Genomic DNA, 12,617 nt, shown 5'->3' on the forward strand with positions numbered 1-12,617 from the left:
AGCAGAGATCTGGGGTCAGGAGGGGTGGCTCCTGAGCAGTGAGAGCCAACAAACAGGAGTTACATGGCCTCCTGTGAGGCCAAGCACAGCTGAGAATACAGAGTCCCAGGGCTGCAGCAGTACTTCCATCAGGGTCCTAAAGCAAAACTTTTGGCCTATAACTGCATCTAATCCCAGTGATTATATAGATGATGTTATCCCTGTACGTTGTGTCAGCTGTCCAGTGGGGAAGTGGGGCAGAATTCTTTTCTGCATGCTGTCTTGTTAGAAGGATAAAGTTATGGCCATCCACATAATTTATGCAGAAAATATTTCACACTCCAAATTTTATTTTTAAAAATTTCATCTTTGCTCCTTTTACCCTCACCTGCTGCAGTGATCCTCATTCTCCTTTCCTTGGGGCTAACAAAATTCAGCTATTAGAAAGCAGTTGTAGAGAGATTCAGTCCATAAGATGTAGGTCAATGACTGAAGAAACTGACATTATTTAGGACAGCACATGAATATTTGAAATGTGCATGAAGTTAAGCCTGTGTATGAATGCTGCTCTAAACTAAGGCCCAGAGATAAGAAAGATCCTATCCCTCAGTGCTTTATTCAAACATAATGGCTAAAACACAAATTCCGTAGCGGGGTACAGCTGCACTTCCAGAACCAACACCACAAGATAATACCATAGCCACTCTACTCCTGGTGGCAAAGTGCCCCAGAAGGACTCTAAGTGCCAGCAGTGCCAGCCAAGACCTCAGCGAGTGTGCTCCATCAGGATCTTCTCCTGCCATGACCTAGGGCGTATTACTCACTACTGCTCTAATGAAAACTGCCAAGTTAACAAATACAAATAAATAAAAGACCTGTTTTGTTTTTTTAATACATCAAAATCCCATTTAGCTAACATTGTGAATACATTTAGCTGTAAGAACCGGAATCAAAAATATATGTAGCTTGAATCTACATTCCAGCCTGCAGCTAACAAAATCTCTAATTCAGTACTTAGGACAGAGGAGTTTTCTGAGGGATTTTGGTTTTGTTTTGTCTGTAGGGTGGGGCTCTTCTACATCTCAGAAGAAAACCTCCTTGCACTGAGACAGAACCACAGTTCTAAATGAAGCTAACTGGCACTTCAGTTGGAAAACTCAAATTAAAGGCTCGGAGTTCAATTACTGGAGAGAGAAGAGGAGGTTTCAAGTAGAGACTAGTTCATAAAGCAACCACATCCTTGTCATTTATCTTTCACACTAGACAGTTTGCCACTTTGGTGAATCTGAAAAACACTGAAGACAAACTGATTTTAAAAAACAAACAAAAAAAAAAATACTGCCAGAAGAACAGGTCAAAGGGGCCCAGGGTCTAAGCACTTTTAGATGAAACCAGAGTCAAGTCTTTATCTAGAAAAACACCAGAAAGAATTTCTGCCCTTTTGGAAACAAGCTTTTAGAAATCTCTGCAGAAACTTCCTTTGCTTTGATTCTTGATCTCTGTGTGATCACTAGTTTATTCTTCTTTCTCATATATATATATCTGTTATCTAGTAACTTTTACTACAGGCTCTTCTAGTTATTTGCAGGAGTGTGGTGGCACACAGATGAATTCCACGTTTAGAACCTACATAGGAAAATGGAAATATACAGATGGATTTTTTCTTCTGAACTAGCCCGTGAATAATTTCAGAGGCAGGTATAATTGCTTCCACATGCACAGACACACCCGGCACAATCACAAATTTATGTTTACCATTAAACAAAGATATATGTACAATATTTATTTATAAACAACGGACAGTAAGGGTAGATTTTCCAAGTGAGTGCAAAAGCAACTTCTGAACAACAACAAGCAAAGGAACGAGGCATCCTGAGAGCAGACCCACCCCTGGGTCCGTTCCTGCCGCCCCGCGGGGCCGGGAGCACTGGGGGCCGGCGCTCCACGCCGGGGGAGAGAGAACCTGGGGCCCGCCGGCCCCGCGCTGCCAGGCGGCCCCGGCCCCAGTCCCGGCCCCGGCCCCGGCCCCGGGCCTCTCCAACAGAAACTCCCTCCCCGCGGCGCGGACCCGAGCACGGGCACTCCCACAACTTGTGCCCCGCCGCCCTCGCAGCCCCCGGCCCGCCAGAGGAGCCGCTCCGGGCCGTCCGCCCGTCCCCGCCGAGCCCCCGAGGGCGCTCCCCAGCCCGCGGTGCCACTCACCGACTGCAGGAAGCGGAGGGTCCCCACGTAGTCGCGCTCGGTGCTGAGGATCTCGTTGAGGACGCAGAGGCGGAGGCGCAGCTGGCGGTCGGTGTCCTTGGGGCAGCCGGCGGGCTCGGCGGCGCCGGGGGCGCCGGGCGGCTGCGGCGGCGGCTCCATGGTGGCGGCGCGGGCCGGGCGCTCCGCTCCCCGCTCCCTCAGGAGCCCCCCATGGCCCCGCGGCCCTGCCTCGCCCGCGGGCGGAGGCGTTACAGGAGCCGGGCGCTGGGCGAAGCCCGGCTGCGGGACATGCCCGGGTAGCGGCGCGGCACCGCTGAATAGAGCGCGAAGGGAAGTCCCGGTTGCAGGGAGAGGGGATGAGGGACGGGGCGGGCGCAGGCAGCGGAGCCCGGCCCCGGGGGCCGGCGGAGGGCAGCGGGGCGGGGCGAGAGCGAGGGCCGTGTGGCTTTGTCGTCTCCTCGTCCCGCATACCCTCGTAGTCGCCTGTCCTCGTTTCCACGTCCCGCACACCCTCACAGCCGCGTGTCCTCGTCTTCACGTCTCGCACACACTCATAGCCGCGTCTTCCTCTCACGCAGCCCCTCTCACGCAACTCCTCACACGCAGCCCCTCACACGCAGCCCATCACACGCATCGTCTCACACGCAGCCCCTCACACGCATTGCCTCACACGCATTGCCCTTCACGCAGCCCCTCACACGCATTGCCTCACACACATTGCCCTTCACGCAGCCCCTCTCACGCAGCCCCTCACATGCAGCCCCTCACACGCGCACTCCCTCCTCCCGTCCCACATGCACGCCCTCACCCCGTGCGCTGCAGACCCCGCACTCCTCGCCCTCTGCCCCACCTGCACTTCACACACGGTGAGCTGAGTTGCTGCGCAGCCCGCACAGCCCGGTGGCACGGCCCGCACGGCCCGCAGAGCGCGGTCCCGCAGCGCGGCCCGACACGGGGCTCACGGCGCGGCACACGAACACGGCACAGCGCGGTGAACGCACCGCGGCTGCCCGCACGAGCAGGACTCGCCCCAGCCCGCAGGCCCTGCCCGGCCCGCCGCTGCGCGGGGTCACACAGACACCGCCGTTGTCACACAGGAACGCACGCAGCACAGTGGACACGAAACAGAAACGAGGAATCACAAACCCGTGCCAACAAAGAACAAACACAAAACGCAGGTTTCATCGCTGTGAATCCAAAGTGCAGAGGTTTTAAGTGGGTTGCAACTGCTCGTGCAAAGTGAGTGCGCAGCATAAGGGCAGAGATGAACCGGGCACACAAAACCAGGCTGAGGGCTGCAATTCAGCACTACTCCCCCCATTCCCAGAAGGATAACTATGTTCATAACCGTGCATATTCTCCCAAATATCTTCATTCCACCATAAGAACACTGCCAAGCTCCTGTCAAACTACAAATACTCCTTTTTAATTATTTTTTTTTAATTAAGGAAAAAGGTTTCAAGAAGAAAATTTAAAAATGTTAATAATGTGAACTCCTAAGGGGCATAATAATAGAGACTCTTATTGGATATACTACCTTAAAAAGTAAACTTAGCAAAACTAAATGTAACAAATAATGTAATAATTGTCATCTTTCCCAGGCTAAACCAAAATATCTCTTTAACTTTTTTTTTATCTCAACATGGGCTTTTTTATGTTCTGACTGATCATTATTCTGGTTTTTAAGTTTTCTATTCAGGAGTCACTGTTGGTAGTCTACATACCCAATTATCATCTCAAGGCTTCATGGATATCGCATTACACAGAATGAAAAAACAGCTCTTGGGTCAAGACACAGTTGCAGCAGGCTGCAGGTCTGCAGTGTAAAGAAAATATCTCAAATGCTTTGAGCCCTAGGTGTGGAAATGGTCTTTATTAAGTGTCAATATTTTATTTCCCCTTGTCTCCCAATGAGGTAGTCTCGGGTCAAGGTGCGCGGTTATCGTCTCTCTGACACCCTGCGGTAGCACCTTCTGCATCGCCAGTGACAAACGTTCCCCCGATCCGAGTCGGTCTGAAACACGATTGTTCCAAAGCGGAAAGAACGTGTGCGAAAGGCCTTGTCTCGGTGAGTGTCGGGTGCGAGGAGCAGCACCGCCGGGGGCGATTGGCCGGGGGGGCTCTGGGCTCTGTGCGGGTCCCTGGCTGCGGGGGAGCGCTGCACAGCCGCTCTGGGACACGACAGGGAAGCGCAGCCTCTAGGAGGTCAGATTACACTCGGAATTCACTGGTTTTCTTTCAACTTCTTCACATTTAATCTTTCGTTTTCTTCTGAAAGTCACTGCAGCATTTTCATTTATTTACTCTTTAAAATCATCAAATGGTTTTGGGTTTTTTTCTGCTTGGGGCAAGAGGTAGGCGGCAAGACTTTCTTTTAAAATATCCTAATTAAATAACAATACACCCTGTTAGGAAAAATCAGCATCACCAAAGCTACGCCCCCACCCTGTGGCTGAGTGAGAAAATTGTTAGTTTCAAAGTTGCTAATTTGCTGTCTATGTCTCCTGTGTTTTCCTCAAAAATCCTCTAAAAATTTCATTTCCGTAGCCAGTGCTGAGACAGGAGCCGATCACAGCTAAGTAGGATGCTTTCCGGAGCGATGCCTCCGCCGCTGGAGGACAAGTGCCTTTTTGTCACCACGGTGTACAAGCTGCATTGCTTCAAAATATTCCTCTGATTTTAGTGGCAGTATGGCAAGACAACTTTAAGAGAAGCTTAAAGCCGGGCATGAGCTTTGCCTGGAACTGCACAGCAACCAGTAAATGCTGCAGTAAGGCAGGCCAGAAGAGAGGGGTTGCCCCTATGAGCACAGGTACCCTGGTTCCAGGTTGGGTACACCATGTCCATGGGGCACCCTACATTTACCATTTTCGTTCAGCATTTACTAGTCCACAGCCCTTTTCCCTAAAAAGTGTCCAAACTTCCCTAAAGAAATGCCCAAAGACTCATGGGAAATCAGTGAGTTGGTTGAAATGTGGTTCCCAAAACAATTTTGGCACTCAAGTCTGCATGTGACATACCTGGCTTAAGGTAGTTGAAGAATTTCCTGAGCTAGAGGTTGTATCTAGACCAGTTTTACTAGGCAACAATGGGCATATTTCCCATCAAATTCTCTTTTGACACACAAGGTGTTTGCCTTTTCCAGAATCCTTTAGAAGTTTTTTTCGCATTTAATGATTACTATATTAATTTTTTTTTTTTTTTTTTTTTTTTTTGCTTTATACCTGGTAATTTTCTTGGTTGCATCTTAACTTCATAACTGCAAACAATACCTCTCAGTCACTGTCTATGCTTTACTCACCATTTAAAGATTTTGCAGACCTTCAGTTTATTTCCTCTCAGTGCTCTCCACACCAAGTTAAAATGCTCTAACCTGTTAGACTGTCCTCATATTGAAGCCATTTTGCACAGCTAACCATCTTTCTTTCACTTCCCTGTACCTGTAGCTCTACTAGATGCTTTGAGAGACAGCGCTAAAAGGTTTGTGTGAGATATTAAAGCAGTCTGTGTGCCAGGGACCTGTTCTGTGCTGCTCCCACAGAGCTTGGAAATGCTGCTGCTGAGCAGAGAATAAACCCTGACTCCAGCACCTGTTTATTGAATGGCAGCAGCTAATTTAAATTCCAACATTGCATCTGTAGATAGACAGAGTATTTCTAGAAACTTCAGTCAAAATAATGTAGTTAATAGAGATTTCCATGTGTGTGGTTAAAATCAGGTTCTGGCCTGCGTGCAGCAGACATGAATCAACTTTCACCTGTCCCTATATAATTCATTGCAGATAACTGATGTTGCTAAAGCCACTGCTGATTTATTCTAGCTAAGAACTAATCCCTTTGACTTCTACAAATTATTAATCTTCAAGCAAGATATATGGAGGTAGTTTGCAGTGAGCTTTGCAGAAATAATTTCTTAGCTTCCAACTCTTCAGGCACCTAGACTGCCAGCAGAGCATTTGCATTTCTCTTTTTAACATCAGCCTAAAAATAGGCTTAAGATAAAGATGCTCAGGTAACTTGACAGCAGAGTGACTTGGAACAAATAGAGACTTAGAGGGAACATGATGAACAAAGAAAAAGAATGGCTAGGAAGGGTGGATGGAATTTTCTGTGATTAGAAGATAATATAATGCACACATTCAGTTAAACTCTGAAAGCACTTATTTAGACACAGTGTGTGGTAAAAGGACAGAAGTATTAAGTCCATTTGAAAGCAGGGAAACTGAGATCCATGTGGCTGCCCAAGGACACTGTGAATATGGGCAAAACAGAGCCCACTCAAAGGGGCCCCACAATGTCCCACGAGATTCCAGCCAGCACTCAGATTTTACCTGTGGGGTTGTCAGGCCACCTGTGAGTGCCATGGGACAGCAGTGACTGAGGCTTGTGCTTCTCCTTGGTGTCCCCACTTACTTGGGAACCCTAATATCCTAGAGAAAACTGAAGGTTAACAGCACTCCATGCCATAAAGGATTCTGGATTTGAGAAGAAAGAGGGAGATACTATAAACTGTATCACAGGTCCTGCACACAAGCTTTTGTAAAATGTTACATCAGTGTCTGGCTTGGCAGAGGGACAACACCATGAGAATGCAGAGCTGAAGCCTTCCCATGAGCTCAGGGGAGATGGACAAAACTTTTCGAAAATATTCCTGGTATTGAACTCACTAATTAATTGGAAATGCAGCTTATTTCCTTTTCATAGATTTCAGATTTGTGTCAAATCCTAAACACACATAATTGGAGAAGAAGCGTGTGTTAGTTCATACATTCTGTATTCAAGTCAAACCCTTTGGTTTTGGAAGAGACTCTGGCAGAAGGCTGTATTTGCCATTACTCACTTCTCTGATACTTCTTTTCTTTCCACTGCCTGATTCACTTCTTTAATCATATTTCCCCTCTTTTTCTCTTCCTCAATCTTACCCACCTACTTAAAACTAATCACATACTAAAAAGTGCATAATTAGGTTTTCATTATGTTCTTTCCTGACATAATTTTTGATTATGTAATTAAGGGTTCTCACTGAGCTCTTGAACTGAGAGAAGATTTTTGGTTTAATTAATCAAATGGTCCTTCTCAATCCAGGGTAGTTTTAAGCAGTTTGTTTTTAAGTCAGGTGCAGAAAGTGTTTCAATTACTCCTGACATAATGCTATATGATCTGATCTTTACCCTCTAAAGCATAGAGAACCATGGAGAAGCATAGCCTTGAAAACAGGCTCAGGTATCTTTATCTAAAGAAAAGAAGATGTATCAAACATCAATATGCTTGAAGTAGGATGATTTTTAAATTTTTTTCAAATTATTTTTTTCTTTTGTAAATTGGAAGTTTGTCAGATATTAAATAGTCAATTAAACAGGGGTCGTTCCAAGTGATTTTTCCCCATATGAGACCATTTACAAGTTTGCAACTCCTTACACTTTTTTCTGACAAATTAACATTCTTACAAAATGTGTTCTTTTGGGAGAGTACTAAAAAAGGCTGCTGGAAGATTTGCAGATTGTATGCAAATAAGTATTTGCCCTGCGCTAATACAATCAAGCAAAGGTTCACTCTCTGTATTTTGTTCTCTGTAAGTGAAGTAAAAATAACATGAACAATGCTTGTTTTTGTTTTGTTATAAATTGCTTCTTCCTGACTGCATTTGCATTATTTCCTCTGCCAGTACATTGAACAGGAAAAGCCACGTACCTCTCTGTCAGCACAACCAATGTATAGAAATTGTCATGAGCAGGTGGAGGCTGGAATTCTGTGGCCAGTTCAAAACTCGTGCTGTTTTCACAACTAGAGCTGGAAAGAATCTTCTGCATGGAACAGAGAGCTGGAGATCATAGAAAAGAATGTTTTATGGCACATAAATACACCTGGACTACGTGGCATCTATCCACCTGCTCTTCTTTTCTCCAGTTCTATTCTTCGCTTTTCCCAACGCACCTCAGTGCTGTTGAAGATATAGAGCATGATTTCAGGGCAAGGGATTGGCACTAGCTCAGCAGTCTGTTGCCAGCTGAAGGAGTTTTGGTGCTCTCACTAAAGATCAGACCATGCCTGAGGGACTGACTGGGCTGGGGCCCACTCCATGTGCTGTGTGAGGAAGAGGAGCACACATCACAGAACGCACTGCTGCATCTCCTGTGTCTTTGACACTCGTGTTCCAAATGCAGCTGTGCAGAAATGTCATTTCTGGGATTTATTGTCTGCACCTGCAATTTTGGTCAGGGTTTTTTTAATACTGGAGTATATGAGTAAACTAACATGCATTTTGAGATGATATGTGATTTCTTCTCCACTAAATACTAAGAGTGATGGAGGTCTGCATTTGATAAACTAAAGATCTTTGCTAAGGAAGGGCTGAGCCAGTTTCATATCACATCTGCACAAAATAGACAGCTTGGTCATAATACATAATTTATAGCTCCCTGTGCATCTTGTATCCAGTATAAAACTCTCTCCATGGTTATTGCAGTGCACACATTTTGTGTCTATAAGGCTGAATTCATGTAACTTGGAAACATTTAGTCATCTGTGTAGCGTGGACTGTGTTTTTGTTGTTGAACTTAACTGAAGTGTGAGCTACCCTTTTTTCTCTTTCAACATTGTTGCATGTTTTCACCACTTCCTTTGTGACACTGTGGTGAACAGGATCAGGAACTGATCAGCTGATCCAGCTCAAATTAACTGGAAGGCAAACAAACAAAAGATCCTTTTTTGAGCCAGATTTGCTCCCTGACAAGCTCAGTGTGCAACCCCCAAGAGTTACTGCAGGCATGGGAGGAGTTCAGTCCTGTGGCAAGGGCAGGGATGGGAGAGGATGGGATTGCCTCCTTCAGCAGTAACTCATCTGCAGATCAGTTTAAAGCCATTTGTGAAACTACAGCCTTGCACAAGTGCCTGCATCACCACTGGATGCAGTCCTAGGAATTACAACCACTTGTATAAGGTCAGTGCATGGGCTGTGAGCTCACAGTGTAGGGGGAGAAAGACGCTCTAGGAAATCATCACCAGCTCTAACAGAATACTAATCAACTACAGCAGTCCCTCTAGGGAAGGGGAATCACACTTTTTTGTACTATTGATACTTTCAAAACAGGCTTCTTTCTTTTTCCCTGGTTGATCTTTGTGAAGAAACATGAAAAGTGTAGCAATAAAAATGCCATTAAACTGATAGTGTCACTCGTTGAATCACAGAACAATTTCATTTGAATTACAGTGTAAATGCTGCACAAATCTAACATGAAGCCATTAGTAACAGAGTGAGGAGGAGGCTCGTGTGCTTTGCCATGGAAGATGGAACTGTAGACTCAATGCTATGCTGAGGTTGCTTTTCAGGGGAAAAAGGAAAGATAATTTGATAGAGAATGCTTTGTTTAAACAAAAACTACTTACCAAACTCATAGGTATCTGTCTCTGGCCTGCACAATGTTTGGCTTTTATTGCTCATAGGGACATCCTAGTGTGAGGTGAGTATAACGTGTACAGGGTTAAGCAGAATGTTCTTTCCTGTTCTCAGGATGCTTTGAACTGGATTGCACAGACAGTTTTACAGCTTTACATCCATTGCTCACCTCTGTGGTGTTTTATTACATCAATAGTCCCAAATGTTCAAATGGACCACCACAATTCAGACTTTTCTGGGAGTCTTGGAGACTTCTGACAGCAGCCCTGAGCTCTGTCAGTCCCTGGGGAAGGTGGCAAAATGTCTTTATGCTTGCTTTCTCCCGAGCACAAAGAGAGAGAACAGCTCTTTAGAAGTGTGCAGACAAAGCCTTCTCCTGCACTGGGCCTGGACTGCCATCGCTCCAGCACCAAAGTCCCCGCAGGGTCCCATGTCTCCTGTGCTCCTCTCCAGGGGTAGAAGGCAGTGGTTTGTATGTGAGTGTGGGCTGTGGCTGGTTTCTGTCTGGTGTGCACAGGGCAGCAAAGCACGCTTGTGCGAGGGCTCACACAAACACGCCAGCTGCACTCACTGACAATGCTGCCTGCTGAAGGGTGGAAAGGGGTGGGTTCGTAAGGCTGAGCCTCTGCATTGCATTGGGATGATGATATGGAAATTGTTGTTCCATTCTACTGGCTGAAGAAATTACAGAACCATTTCTGTTTCAAATCGAACATGCTGCCTTAGAACACCAGACCAGGACAGTTAACACGTTCTCTCCTCTGTGCCAGTTCAATATATTGCCGCTCAGTTTTTGCACCTTTGCACTTTGTAACTTTCCTTAAAATGGGGGCCAGGACTCAAGTGATGAAGTACAGAGACACGGGAAAACTAGAGCAACAAAACAGTGGTTTTGGAAAGAAGGCCAAAAGATATAATATAAAGATGAGACTGAGATTTTCAAGAAGATTGTGGAAAAGTTTCCATTGACAATAGCATAGAAAAATATTTTTGCACTTTATAAACTGAACCGCTCTGGAGGGAGAGAGAAAGGATCAGTTCCACAGCCCCAGTTTCTACACACACATTTCCGTTTTTTCAATATGTTTCTTCTGATCCAGTAACATTCAGTGTCGTAAAGCATTTGGGAAATACTGCAAGGACAAAGAAAGTGAAGCTTAAATAAAATAAGAGTGACTGGATAGCTCACTGGACCTGTTGAGTTATGCATTTTAGTTCTAGTCCAACAGGAAGAAGATACAATAAGCCAAAACAAAGCTCCTTTTGTCTCAATGGAGATTCCTCTGAAGAATACCTAACTGCAACTCAAGAATAAATGAGTTCAGTAATGAGCAGAAAGAGGAAGCCTTTCCTGCTGAGAGGAAAGGAAACAAGCCTTCTTAAATCTGAATGAAGGAGCTAAGGACCTGGCTTTGGGAAAGACATGAAGAGCTCTGCACATACACACACAAGGTCCATACTGCATGGTAAAGCTAGGGACATTTCTTGATGACACTCTGAGTTTCTTACGAGAAATGATGAGAAATAAAGATCAGATTAAAGGTCAGAGAGAAGGTCACTTATCATTTTAATTCCTCATACAGCTACTCATATCTTCTGACTGAAGTTATCAACTATAATTGAAAACCAGGACCTTCAGCAGCTTAGTATTATGTTTCCTTTGTTTTTACTGGGTACAAGGTTTGTGTCAACAAAATCTGCCTCATGATACACTTACCTTGGTGAAAAGCAGAGAGCTGAGCAAAGCAGGCTGTTCTGGGCACAGATACAACATGGAACAGCCATTCAGACACACACAACTCTAACTAGCACTTGCTTGTGTGGCAAGTAAAGTCTCATTATCACCTCTCAGACAGGAAATTTGCAAGTGGGTGATTATCCAGCCCCGGGTCTTCCACCTCTCCAGCACCTCAGGGTGTGGGAGCTACTCAACTGCATTTGCATCTTTCCAAACAATTACACTTCTCACTCTGCAGGAAAAAGCAGGAGTCGGCAAAAATATTTCTCCCAACTGCTCCTTCACTCTGACTGCTATCCTTTAAAAATAAATGCCCTTTTTGTTGTTTTCAGAACATGTTGTTTCCAATGTTTCTCTGTATTTAGGTAATTGCAGACTTTTGTGGTTTAGATATGGTTCTAAACACTGTAAAAGGAAAATAGTTAGAAATTTTCAAGCCTGAATATGTTAAGCTCTTAAAAATGACTGTGTTTAGGGCTGCTGCTCATCAGAAACACACGCTGCTATCAGTGAGAGCAGTGGTTGTTCAGTAATATGGGCCATGAAGGCAATAATATTTGAACATGTGAACACTTTGATTTAGATTTAAAGTCTGATCTTCTGTTGCATCTCTGCTTGTCTGAACACTGTTATATTCCTAACACATCCTCTTATGGTTACATATTATTTGTTATCATAACAAGGAATAGAGGCTGCAGTTGAGCATTGAAGGGTCTGTGTCTGCTCCTGTCCAGCACACGTGATTTATTGCAATGGCATCATGTGAGTCTGGTACCACAGCTGATCTCAGGATTGGTTCCTTCTGCCAGGACAAGTCAAAAAAAAATCTCTAACTTGCTTTTGATTGAAAGGTCAAAACAAAATTGATTTAACAAAATTATTCTGTAGGACAGGCTTTGAAATGTGAAAGAAATGAAAACTGCAGATTTGGAGTATAGCCAAAGTATGTATTTCAGGTTTTTTTATAAGAAAGTGCAAGTTCTCTTGTGTGAGAGAGAACTGCAAATCTGATCTCTCCTGATGGCTTTAGAAGGAAAGAAGAATTTAATTTGTATTTACTTAAAATTGTATAAATCTCAGTTATTCAAAATACTGCTATTATCCTTTCTAACTTACTTCAAGGTAAAATATTGTGCCAAAAGGTAAATCCCAGCAGTGAACAGAAGTGCTGCAGTCAGGTTTGAGAGCTGGGCACTGGCTGGCAGCAGTGCAGGGCTGAGGTGCAGGGCTGGCTGAGGTGCAGAGCTGAGGTGCAGGGCTGGCAGCAGTGCAGGGCTGTCTCAGGTGCAGGGCTGGCAGAGGT

At 45.1% G+C, this 12,617-nt stretch overlaps 1 protein-coding gene across 2 annotated transcripts in view; it reads right to left on the reverse strand.

Moving 5' to 3' along the window:
- The window catches only part of PREX1 (phosphatidylinositol-3,4,5-trisphosphate dependent Rac exchange factor 1), a 123,701-nt gene extending 121,170 nt beyond the window's left edge, over window positions 1-2,531 (reverse strand). For both annotated transcript variants that reach the window (XM_041417860.1, XM_041417859.1), the window contains exon 1: window positions 2,182-2,531. In XM_041417860.1, coding sequence (XP_041273794.1) covers window positions 2,182-2,340 — 159 coding nt within the window. In that variant the 5' untranslated portion in view covers window positions 2,341-2,531. The remainder of the gene's footprint in view (window positions 1-2,181) is intronic.
- Between the last annotated feature and the right edge of the window lie 10,086 nt (window positions 2,532-12,617).

This window comes from Onychostruthus taczanowskii, unplaced genomic scaffold (genome assembly GCF_017590055.1).
Source record: "Onychostruthus taczanowskii isolate IOZ18803 unplaced genomic scaffold, ASM1759005v1 scaffold57, whole genome shotgun sequence".
NCBI lineage: Eukaryota > Metazoa > Chordata > Aves > Passeriformes > Passeridae > Onychostruthus > Onychostruthus taczanowskii.